Source organism: Platalea leucorodia (assembly GCF_965183815.1).
Source record: "Platalea leucorodia genome assembly, chromosome: 1".
In the NCBI taxonomy this organism is placed as follows: Eukaryota; Metazoa; Chordata; class Aves; order Pelecaniformes; family Threskiornithidae; genus Platalea; species Platalea leucorodia.
The window spans coordinates 114,039,645-114,064,235 of NC_138823.1; the positions used below are offsets into that span (position 1 = coordinate 114,039,645).

At 43.0% G+C, this 24,591-nt stretch overlaps 1 protein-coding gene across 3 annotated transcripts in view; it reads right to left on the reverse strand.

The window, feature by feature from the left end:
* The window catches only part of PDE1C (phosphodiesterase 1C), a gene marked incomplete at both ends in the record, with an annotated part of 326,875 nt that overhangs the window by 211,866 nt on the left and 90,418 nt on the right, over positions 1 to 24,591 (reverse strand). The window contains one exon of one of the 3 annotated variants that reach the window (XM_082320991.1): positions 545 to 645. The exons of the other annotated variants lie outside the window; for them this stretch is intronic. Coding sequence (XP_082177117.1) covers positions 545 to 645 — 101 coding nt within the window. Of the gene's footprint in view, positions 1 to 544; positions 646 to 24,591 lie in introns of those variants that run through there. 3 annotated transcript variants of the gene reach the window in all.

Here is a 24,591-nt window from a genome sequence, read left to right on the forward strand (position 1 = left end):
CAGGCTTAATGTATAAATTAATAAGTACAATCCAATCCACGGAACATGAATTTGCTGCCATTACAAACGCTGTTAAAAATGTTTTCCCGTTGTGCCTTCTCTGACTATTTTGTCCTTATTACCCATGTCAGTGACAGAAATGGTGTACATTTACAGGGGAAAAAAAGTCTCCTGTATGTTGCATCTAAGGGTAAGATTATTGAAAACAGAGGATCCAATTAAGTGCCACTCAGGCTATAACAAAACTTTTCTAGTATAGCAGCTAAAGTAAGTAGCATCTCAGTAACTGCTTATATATTGCAATGTCTCATTAATGACATTTCTACATTCCCATTGGAAAATGTTTGTTCAATGTAACAAGCAGTTCAATTTAAGGAAGCACATAGATCTTTTGCTAAGATTAAGTCACTGTATTTATGGAGAACAGGTGTGGAAACTGCTGGGAGATTTTGAAGGTACTGGCAAGACAGGAAAAAGAAAGTGCTACAATAATTTTGACAATAAGAAGAAACGGGAGAGGGATATGAAAAAAAGTACTACTTACAAGCCTCGGAGACGAAGCCAGATTTTCTCTATTTGCTCTGGCTGCAGGTATTTCAGGGAGTTGCTCTCAAATTCTTCGATCTCCTTAGTCGGTGACTCCATAGCTGCAGGTTACCGCTTTGATTAAAGCTCGTCGAGGACGGATGCTGCCCCCCACACATGCACACGCTCCACCTTTAACGCTGCCCGGGAGCGGCCAACATTTTTGGCAGCCACTTCTCCCCCCTCCCCGCGAGCGGGGCTGCCTGGGCAGCCCACCAGCGCTCAGGTGTACGCGGGGGGCAGCTGCGCCAGCATGCCACCATCCTCAGGCTGACCGAGGGGATTAGAGGCTCATCTCCAGATTGGAAACCCACACGGATTTTTTCTTTTTCCCCCCTTTTTTTTTTTAATTTTCAATAAGCCAAGGATACAATCAGTAATACCAGCTGAGGGATCTTTATCAAGGGAGGAGGGGAGGAAAATCCCTTGCTGACAACTGAGCTGTCTGCACGGGCAGCTGGGGAGTCGGGCGGCTGCAGGGGTCCCAGGGCTGCGCACTGCCTACGAGGCTGCCCACCGCCGCCGCCACGCGAGTGGCAGCCCACGGTCCCTCCAGGCTCGCTCCCCCCACCCCGGCATTATTTTTTTTCCACTTACCAGCAGCGCTGCCGACAGGCTCGAAACCTGACAACTGAGGAAAAAGTCGTCTGTCAGCATAGCCCAGGCACGGCTTCTCTCTCTGCCTCCCTCTCTCCCGCACACACACAAACACAGGCGTGTGAGAGAGAACAGGCTATTGGAGAATGGCTGGCTCTGATTAAAAACCCAACCAAGCCAAACCATTTAAAAAAAAAAAAAAAAAAAAGGAAGGGTAAATTACAGAAAGTGAGCGACTCACTCCTGGCAACCAGCCATCTGCTTCATTGCAGTCAGCCTGCTTTCCTGAGAGCACGACACGCAGCACAGGCTGTCAGGCTTCAACTGGGGCAAACCCCACTTTTAAAATAAATAAATCTGTAAGGAACCACTGCCTAAAGCACCCCAAAACACATCAGGGGAGGTCCATACACTGACGAGAGATCAAGCCCAACACGTTAGTCACGGATATATCGATGCCTTTCAACAAGAACCACAAACAATACATTAAAAGAGAACACGTTATTCATAATGCATGAGGCCTGAAACAGGACCTATGGATCAAACTCAAGAGGTTTACACAGGGGAGGTTAAAACTCAGTTCTGCAATAGGACGCCTGCCTCCGGGTCCCCTGAGGCACCCCCGTACTGACCCCAGGCACAGCAGGGACCAAGGTATGAGGCATTCCTCTCTACACCTACAGGGTCCCTGCTCTGGGCAGGAGGAAGGGCAGGGATTTCCTTCGTTGCACTGACCCTATCAATCACCTCTCACACTCTGCCAACATCCCCTGCATGCATCTCTTTAGTTAAGGTTATTGATGTGGTGCTTTCAGCTGAAGCCACTAGAGCAGAGGGAAAATAACCATCAAAACATTGTCCTAGCCTTAACACGTTTTGTCACGTATTGCGAAAGTTGCCTTTTGAGAAGCAGAGCCTGCAACAGAGGAGTTCTCCATGTGAGGGAATACAGGCTCCGGTGACAACACGCTCGCTGGTGATGCTTCCAGCTCCAGTTGTGAAAGTCCACACACTGACAATCTGAGTAGCTTGTGGAAATGTGAAAATACATTAATTAGCCTAATCAAGCGAGCCCCTGTTTAAAGGACTTAGATCAGTTCTTAGTCATGTAACTTGACTACTTCAAAATCCAGCCAGGCAAAGTAAAAACAGACCGTCTTGCCTGCACAGAGATTCTCCTACCCCATGGGAAAAAAATAAAATTGCAGATTTATACATCTATAAAAAATCAGTGGGGTTTCTGCTTTGGGATCTGTTGCGGGCAAGAGGGCATATAACTGGGCTTAGGCTCTGAAACTGTGCTGCTGAGTTTGTGCAACAATTTACCAATTCACTCTCTTGTTTCTGCACATTCAAGAGTGCTTTTCATACACAGGAAAACTAGAAGCCTTGCATCCATTACTGCAAAAGGCAGTTTTCACTGGGGGAGGGGGGTGGGGTGGGGGGAAGGGTTAAAAAACATTTTGAGGTAAAATCACAAATCTTTAAACTCTTCTTCCAAAGTAGAAAAAATGCCAGGGTTCATTTTAATTCCAGTGAGATTAGACACGGCTCCATAAAAAGTTGTATTATATTGACAGAAAGGGAACAGCCTATACTGAATTAAAGCTTACATTATTAGAGTTTTACCAACTTTTTGGCACTTTTTGACCTTGTCGATAAGACAACCCAGTCTTACTGATTCATCAGTAAGACCCAGAAGCTCAGCCACATGTTTCATAGGTGACAGGTAATCATTTCCCTACTCCTTATCTCAGCGTCTCTGTCTGAGAACCAGCACAGCATTACCACCTACCTACAGGAAGGACGCTGAGGTCCACTGAAGAGGAGGAGACTGTAAGAGCAAGGCATTATCATCCTTCATTATTTCTGCATCATTTTGCCAACACGCATACCATATACATTCGATATTAGACTTCCCAAATGCAACTCATCCCATTTAAGGAAACCCTTTGTAGCTTTTAGTATTCACACAAATCAACACAGAGGTGCTGAGGTTTCTATTTTGCTGGAGGATGCAAAGCTCTCGCACCCTTAGCTCCTACAGGTTTTAGAGATTTTTAAAAAAACACCTCACACGACAGCCAGAGGCAGGTATTCAACCCCATGGACATGTGGCCTACCACAGTTACATAAAGTGGCTGGCAGAACAAAAATCCCCATTTACATTTCATTTTTTCCCTGTATACCTCTTTCAATTCTATTGCTGAATGCACAGAATTGCATTTTTTCCATTCAGCTTTAGTCAGGAGCATTTTCTATGAAGTTTCATTTACTACCAGGAATCATCATTGGAACAGAGATGTATTACCAACATACCACAACCTATACACTTTTTAAATAACGTTTTCCCTTGAAACGAATAAACATATCGGCTCCAGCTCAAGAGTAAAAAATAAGTCAACAACAATCTGATGCTGGTGTAACCTCTATGTCTGTACCTTACCCGTATGTTATCTATTTAACCAGTGACTCATTCTTTTCCTCAGCAATAATCAGCCAGTCAAGATTAGCAGAACCCAGGTATTTTTCACCTTCATCAAGTTATTATTTACTATGCAAATTATGCATTTAAAATACCAGATAATGCCAGAAAGAATACATACATAATGACAGAAGAGAAAAAGTTATGAAGGAAAGCAAAAAAAATTCTTTTCAGCTGATATCTAAAAGCAAATACAGAGGGATGAGACTAAGAATTAAAGGAAAGTTACTATAGACTGCAGAAGTATCAGAAAAATTATGAACTAGTGTGATAGTTATGAAGACAGACACACAGGGAAGAGATATTGGGCAGCCAAAGATAGCAAGGTGGAGAGAAGAAAAAAGGAAATGATGAGATTCTGTGCTAGGACACCTCCACAGATTTGAAGAACTAAACTAATATTGAGTGGATCCTGTTAAAAAGGTGATACAGGAGAACCTAGGTATCCTCCCGGCCTTGAGTGCTGCACGGCCTTTTGTGTCATTATATTTTGACCTCCCAGAGCCTTGGAGATCATGAGCTACGAAATAAAAGGACTGTGCATTCTGATAGCTAATTGTAAAAACAAATAAAAAAACGGGAAGTTGAGACGGGGCCAAATCAGGAGTGTGCAGACAAAAATGCCATTGCACTCACCTGTTGAGGTAACTGAGGGCTGGACCAATATGATGTCACAGCAATGATATTTACAGGAATTACGGGCAGAGAGAGGGCTCGCAGTGTTTGCAGGAAACAAGGTGATATGCAAAACATGAACTGGGAAAGGAAAGAGCATTGACAAGAGCGACACCAGTGTTGGAGCCTCTGGAAGCAAATGGAAAGTCTAGAGGCAGCCACAGAGGAACTGGGAACGTGTCTGAGGATGCTGCTCCTGCCAAAGGCAAACATTTTTACAGTTGTGACACTTAGCTGAAGGAATTTGAGACAAAGACACCAGTTTATCTGCTCAACGCAGGCAGAGATGGCACTGACAAGAGAGCTGCTGAAGACACAAGGTGGCTTCCTGCCCCATTTGATTTAGTGTTGTGATACAATTTGGGGCTGGGGTAGGAGGGAGGTCCCTAATGAGATCCCACACAACAGCACCACTGTAGTAACAAAATAAAAGAAGCTGTTAGCAAGAGTCTCTCCCCTTCAGTCTCTCCATTACCTCTCCATTTGGTTTTGTATAGAAGTCGACTAGAAAAGAACTCATTTGAGACTTCCTAAAAATAAAATTTCCTTCCTTCTTTAACAAAATTTTACAGTACAGAAACTCTTTTTTTCCTCCCATGATAACAGAAACTCCAATAATTAATTAGCGGCGACAAGGAATTCCCAGCGGCTGAAGCAGCATGAGGATCCTACCTACTACCCGGGTCTGTTGCACCGCAGATGCTTAGCACCTCAGGCAGTCCAGTCGCTTGTGCCCTGGAGAAGGTCACCTCATCCTTGTGATGACATTCAACAACATGCCTGCAGCACTAGGTCCAGGGAGGGTCTCTGAAGTACTTGATGTTGATTTTCAGGAGGCTGGTTGTTTAATGAAAGTTATCCTTCCCATTGCGAGGTGCTAAATTGTATCAGCCATCAGCTCCAAGCAATTTAAATCCTTTCCTAGGAGTCGTTCTTAAGGAGTTACCCAGATATAGTGCTGCTGCAATTGTTAACCATCTTCAGTTCTCTGCAATTGAGTGAGATCCTCAAATATAACCAGCAAGCAGCTGAGTCAGGTTTGGACACATTCAAGGAAAAGAGACAACTTATGAGGGGTAAAAGCATGAATAATTCCCTAGATGGTCCTCTTTCCTCTTGTGCATTGCAAAGGACAACCCAGTATGTTTGCTCTAGGAACCCCTTTTGAACGATACAAAGAACTGCGCAAGCAGCCATAGTAAGCAGTTTCCCAACGAGTGCAAAGACGCCCGTACCAGCTTGGAGCATGCTATACTGTCTGCTTACACTCCTCCTGCAGTGTCGACAGAATATAACGTTATTCTTCACTGCCTGTACTACTTCCCGTTACGCTGATGCCCGCCACTGAACAGATAGTGTGTTGCGCATGTCACTGGCTTGCAGTGGCGAGTAAAGCTATTACAAAACATGATGCCTCTCTTTCTGCCCATTTGATTTTAAGGTACATCAGAAGTAACGCCGGGCAAAACAGAAATGCAGGGTATTGATATCGCCATGTTTGAGCTCAAGTTTGGGATTCTTTTGCTTGCTTAAGAAAATTGTTCTCCTGCCGGTCTGACTTTGTGATAGGTGCCAGCAAGATAGCAAACACCAGGACGGTGGCTGTGGCTGTAAAATGCTATGAACCTGTCCTGTAAGTATCTACCATAAATACATGTCATCTTGCTTGCCTTGTCCTTAAACTGATGGCTTAGCTCATGCTGAGCAAGAGTAAGTGCCAAAAGGATGAAGTTTATAGGCTGAGCGAACAGCACTGCTTCAGCTCTTGTGCTCACGTTGCTGCATGGAGGTGACAGGTCTCAGGCACACAGCAAGTCCAGCTCCAAAAGGCAGGAATTGCACCATCTGATTCACTCCATTTAAAGCGCTTGACTATCATGACCGTCATTTGACAGATGGATCAGTAAGCCACCTCCTGATGGATGAGACACGTCTTCAAAGCAGAGGACAGCTCAGGTGTGCAAACCCCCCCCCCCCCCCGTGCCTGTCAGAGACATCCATTGCCCAGCCTCCAGCGGGTGAAGGCCGTGCTGGGAGCACAGGCAGGGCTGTGTATGCAGCACTGCATGCCCCTACAGCTGGAGCAGCACTGCACAAACTTTAACCCACTGTGCTCCATCCAAGCGCCTCCCCAAGCTGTCTCTCAGGAGATGTGAGAGGGATCCAGGACACCCCTGCTGCCTTCAAATAAGGTCTAGCCCAAGGGAAAGGCTGGATTTCCCCCAGTTGCTCTGTTACCTGGCATGAGGTCCAGGGCAAGAAGACTCCTTTCTGAGCCCTGGAAGCAGCTCCCTTGCCTCCTCCACTGGCCTGTGGGAGAGGAGCTGGGACACCCGTCCTGGACAGCTTTCACCTGCTCCCTTCCTAGGGTACTAGGTCAGCTCTGTCAGCGAGAGCAAAGGATGAAGAGCAATGTGAAGGTCCCAGGCCAAACAAGCCCTACGCCAGTCTCCTCCTTTATCACAGCACATAGATTTGGGCAAATGGGGGATTCACCCTCTTTGCTTCCCCTTCCTCAGGCCAGGACCACACTTGTATTCATGCTAAAAGCCTCTTGATTGAGCCCCGTGCAGGAAGGATCTTAATGAGGAAGGAGAAGTAGCTGTAATTAAGTGCACTATTTCTGTAGGACTGCTGATGCAGGGGGATGCTGCCAACATGCAGCAGAGAGGTGTCAAAAGGCAGCCGAGGAGGGTAGCGTCCACAACGCACCTCCGCGAGGGCAGGCATCTCTGCAAAACGGACAAAATACCTGGGCGTGCAGGAGTAGGCCTGCCTTTCTCTGGGTGGTGGTACAGGTATTTCATACACAAAACAAGTCTAAGGCAGAATGGTCGGAGCCACCTCTGACATACCACACGGCTGCAGACTAGGCTCTGTCCTCGGATAAAACTTCCCAACAAAAACTTTCCTTAAAGGCACCTACAGTTCCTTTCTTTTATTTTTTTAAATGAAGACTAGAAAAAGCGTGGGAAAGTTCAGAGTCCTCCTTGCAGGCTTCACCAGAGCTAAGTGCGGATAGCAATAACATTTAAAAGACCCACTGAAACACATCCAAAAATGCTTCCAAGGCAGCAGCCTGTCTGACGGAAACGGCACTTCAGTGGGAACAAGCAAACTGGAACGATAATTTCAAACAGCAATATTTCTGAAGTCTTTGCAGGACTGCAGTGAAAACAGCTAAGTTACCCCATGCTGAAGGGGCAGCACGGGGCGCTGGAAGCGTGCTGAAATGTTGCCTATTGCTATTCCTACATATCGCCTGTGTGAACATGCATTTTCTCCCATCAATTAATCTGATTTGACAGAATGAAAGCTTCAAGCGTTATAACAAGATCTATAATTAGTATGACTGCAATGTATTCATATGTCTTTCCATGCATAAATAATCCAGAATATATTTTATTCTCTTACCGCTAATGCCTCCAACCAAAACTGCAGCAGAGTATTTCTCTTTGCTTTCATTATTGCACATCTGAGTCTGGATCTCTGAACTTCAGTTGTGGCAAACACTGTGATGAGTCTGCCAGTACCATATTCCAAAATATTATGCTAATACTATATTCAAACAGTTTGTAAAACACTGACATTTCTGCTAATTCTGCTAATGCCAAAATGAGCCGGGAAGATTTTGCTCAGTCTTTATCCTAGCAGGAAAAAAGTTTCTTGCTCGTTTTCAGTTAAGAACAATTTTTTTGTTTGTTTGTTTTGTTTGGGAGGGGCTTAGGAGGAGTGAGAGGGGATCAGCTGTATCACTGAATTGTATTTATCCTATTTATTCTTCATGTTGAAATATAGGAGAGTGATTGGGAAATATTTAGACATTGCAGCTGACTTGTATGCATTTTTGAAAAATCAGAATTACAGCACTTTGTCCTGAGCAAAACATAACTTCAGAAGGTTGAACTCTGAGAAAGGTAACCACTGTGCTAAGTGTATGAAGAGTTAATACAAAAATCATGAGACTCAGAAACCGAATAAATCAGACAATTCATCTAATAGCATAATTAACTGTCACACTTCACTACAAAATAGATGGTAGTGAACAGAATTACTTGTACCTGATTCAGCTTTTGGCTGCTGAAAAAGCATTAATATTCACCTAAATATTAAGCATTTTTGACAGCAAGAAACTGTCATCAAAGCGTAGATGTCTCTGTCCCATTTAGTTAAGAACATTATAAGCTCCCAAGCCTAGTAAATTTGCTCTAAAGAGTCATAATTCAACCATATATTATTCCAGTGTGAACAAACAACATATCTGTTAGCATCTGGAGTTACACTGGTATGAATGAGGTACATTCATTTCAGATTTTTGTTGCAATTCCACTTTCTGGTTCTATTAAACTAGATAAAGTACTTCTCAAACTGTAGTTTGCAAGTGAAATTTAATCTTTTTTTCTGCCTAAGATTAGATTTTAGGGCTTGATGGTAACTGACTTACGCCATAGCTGCGGAGCCATTAATACTACCATCAATGAGGGCTGGAAGACAAGGCTGCAAGGGTTAAAGCTAGCCCAGGAGTAGCAATCTAAGGGAGGGCTAACTGCCTTTAATTACAAGCAATCACCCAGTTCCCTCAGGGCTGGGAACTGTGATTTCTGCTGCATCCAGTAATTACAGATAGTCTTAGCTTCTCTGTCCAGGAGGAGTACAGATGCAGCTGACCCAGGGAACACTGCACTTTCAAAAAGTTTCAAAAACAGTGAACTAGAGAGATATATGTATATAAACATAGAGAGAGAGAATATATTAAGGCTACTGCTGCATTCCCTGCATCCTAACAATGTGTTCAGTCTCAGACTGCCACCAGGACTAGGCATACTATGGAGAATTTCAAGCAGGAGTTTTAGGGGAAGGCAAATTTTAGCTTTCCACCTAAGAAAATAAACAAAAAAAAATTTACAAAAGTGACAGTAAAATCATCAGGACAAAAAAAATGCAACTGATGAAGTTGGTGGAAAAGGTGCTGTTCATTTGAACTTTTCTTGAGTCAAGTGAATCAAGCTGACAGTTTTGATTAAAAACTCTGGTGACTGGTAAGAATTTTTCTGTCAAATACTATCAACTAATGCTGCCACTAAGACAAGTGCATACCTCTTCTGCAGGCTGTCCTTTTTGACCCAGAGTTGCTCAGTTTCTGTGAAGGCAGATTTAAGAAAACTTGCAGAAACCTTCTTTAACTTGGGAGGTTTAACAAAATGAGAAAATTTCCATGCTGATGACACTTGAAGTTATTACTTAAACCATGGCATTGCAATAGCTCCATAAAAATCCTTATTGCGCTCACTCAGAGCACTGCAACCTTGACAAAAGCACTGTCACTCTTGAAGGGCATTTTTAAAAGTCTGTTTTTCTTTAATGACCTCAACAGCGCTAGAAAGCCTTAAAACCTATATTACTATACATGACGGTTTAGGAAGGAGGCATGAGAGAGGAGTGATGGTTAAGGGAAGAGGAGCTTTATAAAATGCTTTGCAAAAAAGAATGAGGAGAGCTTGAAAACTCAGCTATGAAAAGTCTTGGCAAAAGCAGGTAAGATGTGAGCAGTCCAAACAATTAATTACTTAAAAGAAATATCTAATTAGAGGATTAAACAAGAACTGGCTTTCTAGTCTTTTCCTTTTTCACCAGCAAACATCCAATGAGGTCAAAGTAGACCACTTTGAGGACCTGAAGCCTCTATACAGCTTTCTTGCAGTTCCCTGCTCCAGGTCATCCTTCACATCTTCAGATGCAAAGGGATTGAATAAATACTGAAGTTTATTCAAAACAAGAACAAAGTTGTCTCAAAGGGTTTGTTAATCACTACTTATGTGTTTGAGACATAGAAGTGGGAAGTTTTTCACATGTCTGTCTCATACACAAGGTACATTTTATTACACAGGCCAATGCTGCCCCCTGTACCATGAAAGTGCTACATTTGATCCTATATTCGATATACACAAATTACAAAGAATGAAGACAGAAATTATTGTGCATCATGTATTATCTCTTCTGGAGTTAGGAAACAAATCTATGACTATCATGGAACATCTGTATATATACCATTGAATTTTATTGACTTAAAAGAGTATAGAAGTCATTTATAAATCAGACCTCCACTTTTTCCCCCTTTTTGTTTTTTTTTTTTTGGATTAAAATCTGCCCAGCTGCTGTACAGAGAAAAGATTCCCAGTTGCTTTTTAAGACCACCACTGCTCTTTGATGCCAGGGAGCCCAAGTGCTATTCCTTCCCTTCTCCTCACCCACTGTCTCCTGGGGGAGATAGGTAGCCACCTCTGTTCTCTCCACTTGCCTTTGCTGGCAGAGATAGCCAAGTCAGGGCTATTTAACTAACTAACTCTGGCAGACTGCAGTCCAAGTGACAAATGCTAGCTTTGGGACCTTATGTTGACCCCTTTCCACCCCAAACCCCCCAGTTAAATTAATATTTCCCGTATTTTTCCATGGATAACATGCATTGGACACGGGTGCAAGCAGAAAGTGGAAGCAAAATGCAAAGCCATGCTGCTCTGAAACCAGGGAGTCCATCATCATCAGAGAAATGTCTGCCTGTTAGCAGGCATCTACAATGTACAGGGACCTTTTGCTGAAGTGATTCACAAAGTAGAAGCTCGTTAGTCTGATCTCAGCAGTGTGCCAGGCATCAGAGCTCAGAAGAAAGAATAATTAAAGAAAAGGGAAGCGGAATAAAAAGCAACATCTATTTATCACATTGGATCATGGCTGATTAACCCGGTCTCTTTCTTCCTGAATCCACTTCCTGTGATCACGCAAATGTGGTAAATCAAACATATTTGGAGTTTACAAAGGCCTCAATTTCAGTGTTTTGAAAAAACAGGCAGTGGAACAGAGAACTGCAATGTGAGCAGGGCACATGCAATGAACTGCAATGTGAAACATGACTAAAAGCACGCCAAGGATGCAGGGCCTTCCCAGGACTCTCCACTGCCACAGCTGGCCCGTCTTCCCTACTTGTCCTTGCTTACGCAAACCCTAAGGGATCAGATGCTTCAATAGAGCAAAAGGAAGGCTGAAAAGGATTGCAATTGTTCTCTGTAGTCATCAGAAGTAAACACCATGAAAAAAACCAACAAACCTTTAAAGGAACAATCTTGCCGCAAGAGCAAATGGAAATAAACTGGCCCTGAATACAACTTGGGAGCTGGAAGATTTCTGACCATCCGAGCACTGAGCCTCTGGAAAAGCCTCCCAATTGGTGCAGCATGAATGAAAAAACCCACCTCGCTTATTGGAAGATGATGGTTCCCCAGCTTATGCAGGGATTATATGCAACCCAGCAGGCTGGACCCAGCGACCTATGCTGAGTCCTGTGCCCTGCCGATGTTCCTGCTTCTGCACAGAGAGGTCTTGGGCTGACACCCACAGGGGGGGACAACCAGCTCAGGGTAACCCACTCTCCAGAAAGGAAAAAAAAAGGTAACAGGGGTTTCCTCTGGGAGGAGGAGAGGCAAGAAATTGGTACATTGTTATTCAGCACAAATGGCTCTCTACTTCACAGGAGAGGCTGCTCGGAAGGTTTAAAAGGTGCTCCTCAAAGACCACTCTTTTCTCAGCACCAAGGGCTGAGCTCCCTTGAACAGCTTAAGGGCTTTGGGGCTTCCTCCCTTGTTGTGGATGGAGCACTTCACTTGTAAGACAGAAGCAGCAATATGTTTACTGATAACAAAGTTTGCTAGTAAATGCGACAGTGGTTTAACAAGATTCGATGGCAAGGTACACTGGATTATTTACTGCATAGGGGACAGGGTCAGACAAGACTGTCAGGGAGACCCTCCTGTTGAGTCACGAGGTTCAGAAAGGACCCCCTTGCTTTCTAAACTCCTTCTCAGAGAAGGGTCTAGGTGCAGCTGGATCCAGACTTAGCCTCAGACTTGGTCAACGGTTTATGTCTAAAGGATTATACATGTGCAATCAATCCTTTCTATTACTTAGCTAAGATCACAAAGTTTCAGTGCACTTGTTCCCAGTTCACTTACCGAGTATCTGATGCGATAAGGATTCTCTCAGCCTCGAGGAGTAACCTTGAGAGGTGTCCCTACTCAAGGGGAGATCCTGGCATGCAGCCTGCTGCCGTGCAGGAGAGCTCAAAGGGCTCTTGGGCTGCTCGCTATTTATGGGGGGTAAGATGATTGACTTATAGCCATATTTGCATACCGACCACAGATGCCAGTTTCTTCCAAATCTGGCATAGACCAGCACTGTGGTCAGGTGGGCGCACTACCATAAATGAGCCCTTGGTTATTGTGTTGTTGTCTGTCTCCCCCAAATCCATCTTGAGCCTTGAGCCGGATGCAGCCATCAAGACCGGGTGCACCCATCATGGGCACCACTGGTGGTTATCACTTGATCAGAGTTATGGGAAGAGGTCAGGTCAGGGGGCAGGGGGAGCACACCGCCACATCCCTTCTCATAAGTTGTCTTCCGCTGGAAAGAGGAAAGGCCTGCCCTCAAAACCTGAAGTACCTTTTTTCCGTGTGACAAAAATAAAGAGTTTTGTGAGCCATCAGGTAGGTTTAGGCAGTTCACTGCAATGACACGCTCCCCATCCTCTGCAGCTGCAATTAGCCTTTCTGCCATGATTGATTCTTACAATGCTGAAAGCCAGTAATGTTTATAATAAACACAGAAATTACAGAAAAATGTCACAGCAAGAAAACATATATATATGGATGTAGCTGTGCAGACTGCAGAGGCTTCCCAAATAAAGAGGTTTGCCACACCAGGGAAACTATTGCAGAACAGTTTGTCACAAGGAAGGTTCGAGGTGGCCCCCTTCCCTAGGCAGGTAACAGGCACCCACACCTCAGGATGCACAGGGCAGAAGGTTCGAAGGCAGCTCATACCCTCCCTCCTGCTGCTGCAGAACTAAATCCTCTTTGTCTGCTGGAAGAGCAGAGGATGGCAGCTCCTTTGACCAGAAGTTTTCACAGAAACGTGTCCATTCAGGTGGAATGTGCTAAGGGATTTAATCGTCACTGCTGGCATGTATTCAGAGAGATTACACAGGGGTTGGTACTGCTGTTCCCTCTTTTCATTATCATGTTGTACAGAAAAGTATCCTAAACCAGACCAACTAACATAGATATTGCAAAGAACATGAATACATATGAAACCCCAAACACTGCAAATTACAATCACAGAAAAGAAAAAAAGCTTTCTTGTTAGCAAGTCTCCCTTTTGCCTTTCATTTACCACCCTCTCGATCCTGTGGTCCGCATTCTGAAAAGAAACCCACTGACTTGAAGATCAAATCTTTACACTGCTACACTTTTAATAGATCTTTTAAAGTGCGCAGCATTTTAGCTAAAAATCATAGCATCCTCCTGCATCTACAAGGACTGTTTTTCAGACTGACTTTCCAAAGCACTGCTAGAAGATCACAAGGAGTTTTCAAGCTACACTTTGCCCTTAGCGTTCACCACTGCCTTGTGGCACTTCGCTGGCAACACCAAAAGTTATCAATAGCTAAAAATCTGCTAAGTGATATTTTAAGATAAATCCTGCACTGGAAGAACAAGGGATATTCCCAAAATCCTCATTTAAGCCAATTCCTGCAATTCCCATTTAAATTAGATCCACTGATAAGCCTGCAGCGACATCTCGTTCACACTCTCATCTAACCTTTTTCCCCATTTCCACTGCACATTACCACAACCTTGGCCACCAGTGGATGGATTTAAGAATAAATTAAAGTACTGAAGACAGACAACAACAGTGCAGGAGGTCAGTGAAATGACTGCCATAATGGTTCCCGCATATGGTATTTGACTGGTGCCTGGGAAGGATGAGGGAGCAAACCATCCCCAAGGGAATCACCATCGCTCATCTCCCTCTCACAGCTTGTTGGTAAAGTTTTGATTTGGCAAAGGGTACTGCCCAGACTCCTTCCTTACAGGCCTGGGCTCAACCATTTTTGCTTACTTTCAGTGTCTGTGTCACTTTTCACCTGCATGTCCAAAGCAGTAGAAAATATGTAGAAAGATCTCAGACAAATCCTATGCAAGAACCTCCAGAATGTCCCCTTCAGACATCTCAGCTTCATCTTCATCACGCTGGTCCACCACATGAAAATCAATGTACTTTCACATATTGACAAAGAGTTATGGCAGGAAGAGGCGAACTTAAAGGGAAAAAATGGCAGGCCATGTTTTGAAGGGCTCTCAAGTACAATCACTAAATCTCTGATATGAAATGATTTTTGAACTTTCCACAAGTGGCTTGTGGAATTACTTATCTAGGTCACACCTGAGAGAAATTTAAACAGCGTATTGTACATGCCACAGCATAAAAAAAATTACCCTGGAGAGGCATTTTAATAATAAAGAAGACTACAATTAAATCACTTCGGAATCAAGAAGCTATTACACTGTTGTCCTTTAGGAACAGATCTGTCTTTGCCAGTGCTGTGGGTTGTATGCCCTTCCTTCAGATAAATATAATGCAGTGTCATATATCCATCAAACTGCACCTTAATATAACTGCACAGACCAAAGAAGTATCTACTCGCTTCATTCATGCCTTAATGTGTTTTCTTCTCACCTGCTACCTTGATTTTTAAAAGATATGCTCAGCAGCAATCAGTTCACTCGTCAGTAAATATTTGATTTATATGTATGAAGCATCTGCCACCATAATAACTCAGTCCTGAGCACTTCCTAAAAGGATTATTATTGCTTTTGGATTCCCATGGCTTTAAATGTTTATCCAGTCTCAAATTATCATTTTTCTACATGTCAGTTGTGACCATCTGCACAGAAGCTAAAATTATATCTGTGTGCATGCATATGTGTGTGTGTTAGAGTACAAGTGTGAGACTAGACACAAGAATGTTAAGGTAAAAAAGGCAAGCACTAGAAGTTTAAAAAGAGCCAATATAAAGAGTGCAGACAACCCTAAGCAACTCTGTTACATGCCAATAATTTGAGAAAACTCTTAGCTATGTGACTATACCCATTTCTGTACTGCACCATACAGACCCCGCACCGCACACTGAGGTCTTTCCCTATGGACTCTTCAGGGGTATACATCTCTTTTCATATTAGACTGCTCAGCTTAGCAACTAGAGCAGATAAAGTCTATAGTGGTACAAGGCCTGGAAATAGAGTCTTACAATAATGATTTGGTTTAATTTCCACACATTCACTCAGACACAAGTGATACTGATATCAGGAAGGAGGGAAGTTGGAAACGGCATTTCTTTTTCATGCGGCATCCCATTTTCATTATTGATCCCTCTACCGTGAGGCACTTCTGTCTCCAGCACTGGTATGAAGCAGTATTATTCTCCTGTATTTGGCTCAAATGGTCTTTGTGTTTATATTTTTTAGCTAAACGTGTGTTCTGAACAGGGTATTGGGAGCATATTACACATGGACCCTGCAAATGCTGCATTTTAATGATAGGTGATAAATATGCTGCTATAAGGGAACTGCCACCTCTGAACATATAAGCGTGACTTGGGGCCTGTTGTGCCAATTGAACAGTGCTTAGATTTGGCTGTCTGTAATGCATCTACTGTAAAAACACAAAATATTAATAAACCTCCTTGTGGATCTTGGCAGAAACTGGATTCAGCATAATTTCATGCTGCATGAAATCTCAGTCTATATGTAAGTGTTGAACAAATTCCGTGCAGTATTTAAAACCTTAATTCACAATTAAATTGCCCTAATCTGCTCAAAGCCCAATGAATGTATTGCAAACCCATGAAGTGGCTCAGACATGCAGCTGGTATCAGTTGTTGTCACTCATTTCAAAGCAGTACCTTCTCCGGTGGCTCTTTCATGGCATTGATTTATAGCTATCCAAAGGCTCCTAGAAGTCATTTCTTGTCTGTATGTTTAGCCAGAAAGAAGAGGAAATTCCCTCTTTTCACCAGCTCTGACTTCATTCTAGCAGATCCACGCTCCATTATAATGTGTCCTGAAATGGATGCAGCAAGAGAGTCTGAGCAATTCTAACCCACGCGACCTGACAAATTGTGACTCATGCTTTTAATCAGAGCCGAGAAACAACATTTTGCCGCAACATTTCATCTTGCAAGCATGCTAAGAGGAGCAGAGGAAGGGGAAGCCTTTTTCTACTTTCAATTGGAAACAGGTTACACAAGCTTGCAGAGAACAAATTGTGTACAAATAATTATTAGAATTGATGGTATCTGCTGTTCTGATTTAGTCTGACATTAGTGTCTGAGTAAATTGTAGAGATCAAAAGTTATAGCTTAAAGAGAAGGGAAGGAAAGAAGGGAAACACAAAGCACTTTGTGAACCCAAAATAATAAATGGTCAGACATGCCACACCTCATACCAAAGAACCCTCCCAGTTTCTGCAGAAATATGCAAGAATGAATACTTTTTTGGTTTATTTGCAAATATTCCAGAGACTGGATCAAGAAATTTAATGTACCACATTTCAGTTAAGTCTTAAACAATGAAATTTGCAGGTGTAATTTCCCAATATATATTTGACTGTATTTTCACATGCCAGTGTAAGATTGCTACCAAAGCAGGCATTTCTAGTAGGATTGGGCTGATTATTTCCTCATGATAGGCCAAACAGCTGGGTTTTTTGTGTATTAATGGGCTCAAAATTGTAACAAGGAGCCCAGTTTTGTAAGCTGTAGAGTCCCTCTGATTTTAATTACACAATTATGTTAATACAAAAGAAGTCAACAAAATTCTTTAACCTAATCTTTGGTTTACCCTTTGCATTTTTTTGCCTATTGGTTTTAATCCTACTTTTCAGCTAAGATTGATCATCTTAGGACACAGAGAGCTCCTGGAGGGATTCCATTTTTCTTATTTGTGTTGGAGAGCAATAAAGACAACCCCATTTAAACATGAACTCAAAAAGCCTATCGACTTTCATCTACTGAAGAACTTCAGCACGTGGACAGGAAAAGCCACAGCTGCTTGCTCAAATCGCAGCTCCCACTCCTCTGCTGGGTCAGTTCCACCACCGCTACAACAGAAAACTTTGCTTACAACGTCAGGATTCAGCTGACTCACATAACTAACAGCCTCAGCAGCTGGCTTGCAACAGGGTAAATCTTTGCTGGTACTCTTGCCTCAAAAGGAGAGGGAGAGGAGAAGCCTCCAATGATGTTCCTGAGGTTTAGAGGGAATACCTCGCAGAGGTCCTGCTCCTTGGGAAAGAGGGCAGATGTGTTCCCCTCTCCCCCGGACAACACTCCAGAGGCAAGTTTTGAAGACAAAACCGTACAGACCTCCCATACTAGTATACTGGACTGCCTTCTATCTGTGAGATATTTAAATTTCACCCCTGAAGTACTTTAGGTCTATTGTTGTTTGCTGTTTTTTTTAAATGGGCACGCTGGTGGCAGGTGTGAAAATTCAGTGGCAGCACGGCAAAATCTCTTGGGGTTGAAAATAATTGTGTGACCAACAAGGCACGCAGGACATTTTACTTGCTGCTCTGGTTGGAATATAACCTATGACTCCTACAAACCACATCTTAGTCCATTAAAGTCTTGTTTACAGCACCAAAGCTGAGTACTCCTTGTACAGTATTTTTAATGCATTCCAAACGAGAGCTGAGAAACTGTAGTGCACAAGCTGACTTTTCAAATGAACCATACAGAAGCAGATTGGAAGTGCTGTTTCCCCAGTTTTAACCCTCCTCGGTTCTCCCAATTCTCTCTTATGACATGATAGAATCACAGAATAGTTGGGATTGGAAGGGACCTTTAAAGGTCGTCTAGTCCAACCCCTCTGCAATGAGCAAGGACATCTTCAACTAGATCAGGTTGCTAAGAGCCCTGTCCAACCCAACCTTGAATGTTTCCAGGGATGGGGCATCTACCACACCTCTCTGGGCGACCTGTTCCAGTGTTCTACCACTCTCATAAAAAATTTCTTCCTTGTATCTAGTCTAAATCTACCCGCTTTTAGTTTAAAACCATTACCCCTTGTCCTATCACAACAGACCCTGCCAAAAAATTTGTCCCCATCTTTCTTGTAAGCCCCCTTTAAGTACTGAATGGCCACAATAAGGTCTCCCTGCAGCCTTCTCTTCTGCAGGCTGAACAACCCCAGCTCTCTCAGCCTTTCCTCATAGCAGAGGAGTTCCATCCCTCTGATCATTTTTGTGGCCCTCCTCTGGACCTGCTCCAACAGGTCCATGTCTGTCCTGTGCTGAGGACCCCAGAGCTGGACTCAGCGCTCCAGGTGGGGTCTCACCAGAGCAGAGCAGAGGGGCAGAATCACCTCCCTCGACCTGCTGGCCACGCTTCTTTTGATGCAGCCCAGGATACTGCTGGCTTTCTGGGCAAATCTTGTAATACTCTAGGAAGTCTTATTTTAACAGGATGACAGTCTCTAATTATGTAGTGAAAAATCTGAAAATAATACCTAGGAGCTCAAATAAAAAGCAAGCCTGCCTGCATGTATCTGTAAACAAGTTTCCAGTTCCCTGAAGCCTATTTGAAGTAGAATATGCAAAACTGTTTACTGTTCAGGAGCGAGTGCAGTGAGTTAGTGGTTTCATACAAAGGCACACAGCAGCAGCTACCAACTTTATTGAAAAGCCTTTCTCTGGAAACACTTACTCAATGAGCACCCTGGAAACACTTATTCAATGAGCACCCTGGAATTAGCCTTCAAGCTTAAACCTACGTAAGTGTCCACTGTGTGCGTTTCATTTCCAAACACCAGTAGCTGACACAGTTGTCTCAGGTCATAGAAAGGTTCCTCCTGATGTCAGATAACTAGGCACACACTTGAGACCCATACACTGTCCAAACAGACAAGTCTGCTCAGAAACTATCTAAACTTTTTACTCCAAAGATACTTGCCGTACCCCGTGGGAACTTGATGCAGAGTCGCTCTCAGCAGCAGCAATGCTGGGTAAGAGTGGTGTAAATACTGATTGTGTTTTAACCTGAACAGTTGTCTATTTGAGCCCAATGTTGCCAGATGTGGGGTGTCTCCTTAGAAGCATGAAGAATTTCTCTTCCAGAAAAGAGAAGCATGAAACATTTCTCTTCCCCATCACAGCAGGAAGACCAGACTCTTGGATTCAGTTGGAAGAAGTCACAGGCCTGCATCTCTAGCAGGATGCCTAGCCTGTAATGTTCTCTCAAGTGCTGGCTTCTCTTGAGTATTTTCTCCCTAGCAGTATAATATGGAGCCCTGAAGTATTAAATTATAAAACATCACTTCTCCCAGGAACTTAAAAAGGCACAGAAAAAACTATTGAAGAATTCTTATTCTGAACAAAATAAAATAGGAATATTTAAAAAAATCACTCGTCACCATAGCACTAAAATACTTAAGGCTTCCTGACTAATAATCTTCCGATCCAGGAAGATTTCACTTGTGAATCACTGACATGTGCATACTGCCAGCAGAATCATATCTATACCCAAAGTATATGACATAAAACCTCAAGCGTCTGTTGTGCATCTGCAATACATATGCATGCTTTAAACAATGGTTAATAAAAATACCCCACCAACAAGCAGGAACAACAGAACAGTGATGCATGCAGACTACAGAATAGTAAGAGATTAATAAATTGTTAATAAAGGAAAGGAAAAATAAAACTAGCTGTAAGCTCAGCTCAAGAAGCAAACACCTGGACATGTGGACTGGAACTCCTTTAAAGCATAAATTTCTTTTCTCTTATTTTCTTTAATTGAAGAAGGAATACGTTAAAGTCCATTTCAAGGCATGGTTCCAAACCCCCCCTAGCAAAACTACCAGTGCAGAAGTGTAGCTGGCCATCACTTTTGTGACACCTCGAAAGGGGGCTACAAAGCCGCAGCTGAGAGGGCCATGAACTCCTCTCCAAGGGACAGTGCTGTATAATCCCCTAAATGTGTGACTTGCTTGCTACTAGTATGAATGTGTTAAAAATGCTGATTTAAACAAAATTAACTTTAGAGCTTTCAATGATGACAACAGCTACCCTGGGTCTATCAAGCAGTTTCGGACATCAGCATTTGGCTTTTGTTCTCGCTTTTGCAGTATGCAACTACAGTCTCACAACATGAGCTTCTACATACATTGAAAAATGCACTGTTCCTTGCAAAGACTTCTGGCTGAGAAAACTGTCTGTGTCCATGCACTAACTCACCTACTCATTTACTTAACTGGCTGTAGTCAAGCGAGTCAAGACACTCATACACTTCTACATCTGGTAGGATGAGGCACTCAAACTCATCATCTTGTATTTGTATGCCTTTCAGCAAAGCACCTATAATAGACACATACTTTAAACAGGTTAATGAAAAAACAGCAGTAGAGTGAACCATGCCCACAAGCTTTAATACGGGAAATTAAAATCACCCAACTGAAAGCTCAGCTCAGCAAGAAGCAAACCTACTACAAATTTTATTAATTAGATGCCTTTAGAGCTTAGGACAGGTGGTACACCTAAAATTTGCTAAGGCAAGAAAAATGGCATTAAGGATATTAATTTTACTTTTTAAGATATCAGAAATGTGTCACAAATATTGGTAGTTCCTTTAGAGAAAAATGATCACGCCTGCTGCTAGTTGTCATATACTGTCTTACACGAAACACAAAGATATAAACAGGTGGGTTTTAAGCATTCCTCTTCAGTTACCACAAATAATTCCATGTTGTCCCATCTGACCACAGTGCTCTCAAGAAGAATATTGTTATGCACTCCTGGTCAAAAATCAGTCATTTGAAACAGAACATTGTTGAAAGCAATTGGATATGAAAGTAATCAACAGGTCTCCAGATTTCAAGGTCACATCAGATGTGTGTTCCTAGAGGATACCTTTTTTATTTCAAAAACTACTCCACTCCTAATTCAAGTGTAGCAACTTTAAAAGGCCAGCTACAGAAATGAAGTCATAATGAATGATTTTTCATCCACAAAGAGCCATTTGAAGTCCTCAGCAAGCTGAAGGCTGGCATTCACACTGGTAACCATACTAGCAGACCCCTATTCCATGAATTTTCACAGTTATCACATGGTCTAATAGATGGGCTAAATGTCAGGACTTTCCTAAATTCAGTGAGTAGACACGCAGCAGAGATTTCTCTATGTCAATTTAATTCTAAGGGGAAACATAAAGCAACCAAGTGCAGTAGTTGAAATTCAGAGTTGTCCTTAAAGAGTTTCTAACCCTTGCTTCAAGCAAGAAAGTTGCAAAATTTATTAACCTCAAACATTGGTTACAATTCCAGGTGAAAACACATTGTCATTAACAAAGCAAAATGACAGCGAGATTTGAAAGAGGGTGAAATTATGCCTCATGGAATTAATCAATATATTTATTTCCAATATAGCCCCTGAACCTGGTAACAATGCTCACCACTGTCTTTAACCATGCCTATGTTCATTAATTCAAGTATTTCAAGTGTTTGGAGGATCAGGGCCATAGGACTCTCTCACTGACAGGCACTGACATACTGCATCAGGGGAATAAGCAGTCCAATCCTGGAGTGTGGCATGGGGAAAGAGCAGAGCAGTGAAGCAACCTGAATCCCTGGAGGCACTCAGGCAAATGTGGAACAATATCAACTTGGTCAGAAAAAAAAAAAGAACTGAAAAATTTAGAGACAAAATGGAAAACAAATAAATTAACAAGTCCCCCTCTCTCTCTTCCTCTGTAAATCTGTAGTATTTTCTTTACTGCAACTTTTTTTTTTTTTTTTAGGGAGGAAAAGTTAATATTACATGCAATGCTTCCACTTGTTCTGGCAAATGGACAAAGACCTGCGAAGAGCAATAATATTGGCCTCTCACACTTCTCTAGCAAAAACAGTATCACGGTGTCACTGTGTACGCTATTACCAAAAGCCTGGGAAGGGCTCAATGGGGCTTTGCAATCTGTGGGTAAGGACTGGTCTGGTCTTGCTGGAGAGGAAGGGCGCAGTGCCTCCATGGGGATGGCAGCTCATGAAGGCAGAGCAGCACCAAGAGCTTGGCCCTGGCCCCCCGAGCACAATCTCAGGTAAAGGATCGCAGGCTGTGAAACAGCAGCTCTCTCCCCTAGCACATCGCCAAGGAGGACACAGGGAACAGAGATGGGAGGGAAGGTGAAGCCCAAACTCTCACCAACTTTTCCCTTCCCTACTTCCAGATGAGCAAAGGGCTGCAAGGCGGAGATGAGGCAGACGCACGCCAAGAACAGCGAGTACACAACAAATTGGGCCACACCAGATAGTACAGGGAATAGGACACAAAGCTAGCGTTCACCCTTGGGAGTTTTGGTATCACGTCAAGCCTTGAGTTTAAAGTCCCAGTGTTGGGGTGATATTGGTACATCACCCACCACCAATGAGGATCTCAAGCAGGGAGAAGCAGAAACCATGCAGGAAAATTTACACTTGATCCTGATGCACATAAGATAGAGTAAATTTTAAAAATGGATGCTACAGTAACGTTCCTGTGAAAAGCCTGTTCATCCCAGAGTGTGAACAGCTGGATCTTGATATTGCAGGGAAAGGAGCTGGAATGGTCCAAGAATGAAAAGATTAGAGGATCTACAGTGCGCAAGGACGGTCAAGAGGAACACTGCACACTTTTGCTCAGAGATACGTGGATTTCTTTTCTTTAGGGTAGCAATATTTTTTACAGATCACAAGCTATCTTCTGGAACATGTATTCCCACTTGTCGTGGTTTAACTCCAGCCAGCAACTAAGCACCACACAGCCGCTCACTCACTTCCCCCCAGTGGGATGGGGGAGAGAATCAGAAGAGTAAAAGTGAGAAAACTCCTGGGTTGAGATAAAGACAATTTAATAGGTAAACCAAAAGCTGCACACGCAAGCAAAGCAAAATAAGGAATTCATTCACTGCTTCCCACGGGCAGGCAGGTGTTCAGCCATCTCCAGGAAAGCAGGGCTCCATCACGCATAACAGTTACTTGGGAAGACAAACGCCATCACTCCAAACGTCCCCCCCTTCCTTCTTCTTCCCCCAGCTTCATATTGCTGAGCATGACGCCATATGGTATGCAATATCCCTTTGGTCAGTTGGGGTCAGCTGTCCCGGCTGTGTCCCCTCCCAGCTTCTTGTGCACCCCCAGCCTACTCGCTGGTGGGGTGGGGTGAGAAGCAGAAAAGGCCTTGACTTTGTGTAAGCACTGCTCAGCAGTACCTAAAACAACCCTGTGTTATCAACACTGTTTTCAGCACAAATCCAAAACATAGCCCCATACTAGCTACTATGCAGAAAATTAACTCTATCCCAGCCAAAACCAGCACACCACTGCATAATATCACTTACATTAAATTAAACTGTTAGAGGAATAATCTATACAATGATTTTGACACCATGCAGTATTTGGAGGCAGAGTAGTAGAGGCAAATGGAGATGTAACCTATAGATAGAAAATGGTTCTTCATAGGCAAAAGATATTTGGGAAGAAACAATTTTACTGGTAGTACGCTCAATAGTATCCAAACATAAAGAAAACAAAGAACGAATCTTTTATGCTTTCATTTTAAAAGACTTGCGAGCATCATTCAGCATCATTCTGGCTAGCACCATCTCCTGGCTCCCAACAACGTCACAAATCGTATTTCCTACTTCACATTTATTTATTCCATCATTATCACCTGTTATCTTGTGTTCCTGTGCTTTGCAAGCAACAAGCATAAGCTCAGGCAAAGGTTGCTCAAAGGAAATAACATCTGTCCAGATGTCTGCGTTTTGTTGCTGCCTTCTTGCCTCTCACTACAGCCAAGTATAAGTTTGATTTTTCTGCAAGAGGTGCACATTACACAAAAAAAACACCTTATGTTTTGCATGACTGACCAGCATCGTTGATGGGGTGGCAAAAGCGCAGTATTTAAGAGAGAGCTGCTCATCCCAGAACTGAGCACAATTCTGTCCAGAAGCCTCCATGGCTTTGGTACTTGCAGGTACCACATGGTCCTCAACCAAAGGCTCATATCATGTACAGTGACCACAGAGGACGATATGAAGACAAATAATAAACCTTAATGAAGGTGAAGAATCATTGCCTGGGAAGTTACTGATGAATGTAATGTGAAGGGAAGGGCTTTTCTGTCTTAAAAGACACGCTAATGATCATTGCACAGAGATACTGAAATACAAGATACAGTATAGCCTTGTATTGCCTCCATATGGGAGATTCATACTACACACTAAGTAAAGGATTTCCCTTAATATAATGTTCATGTACCCTTAAAGAATTTCAGGGTCCTCTGTCACCCTGGAGGCCCAGTAGAACTAAGATGATCTAGAAGTTCCCATG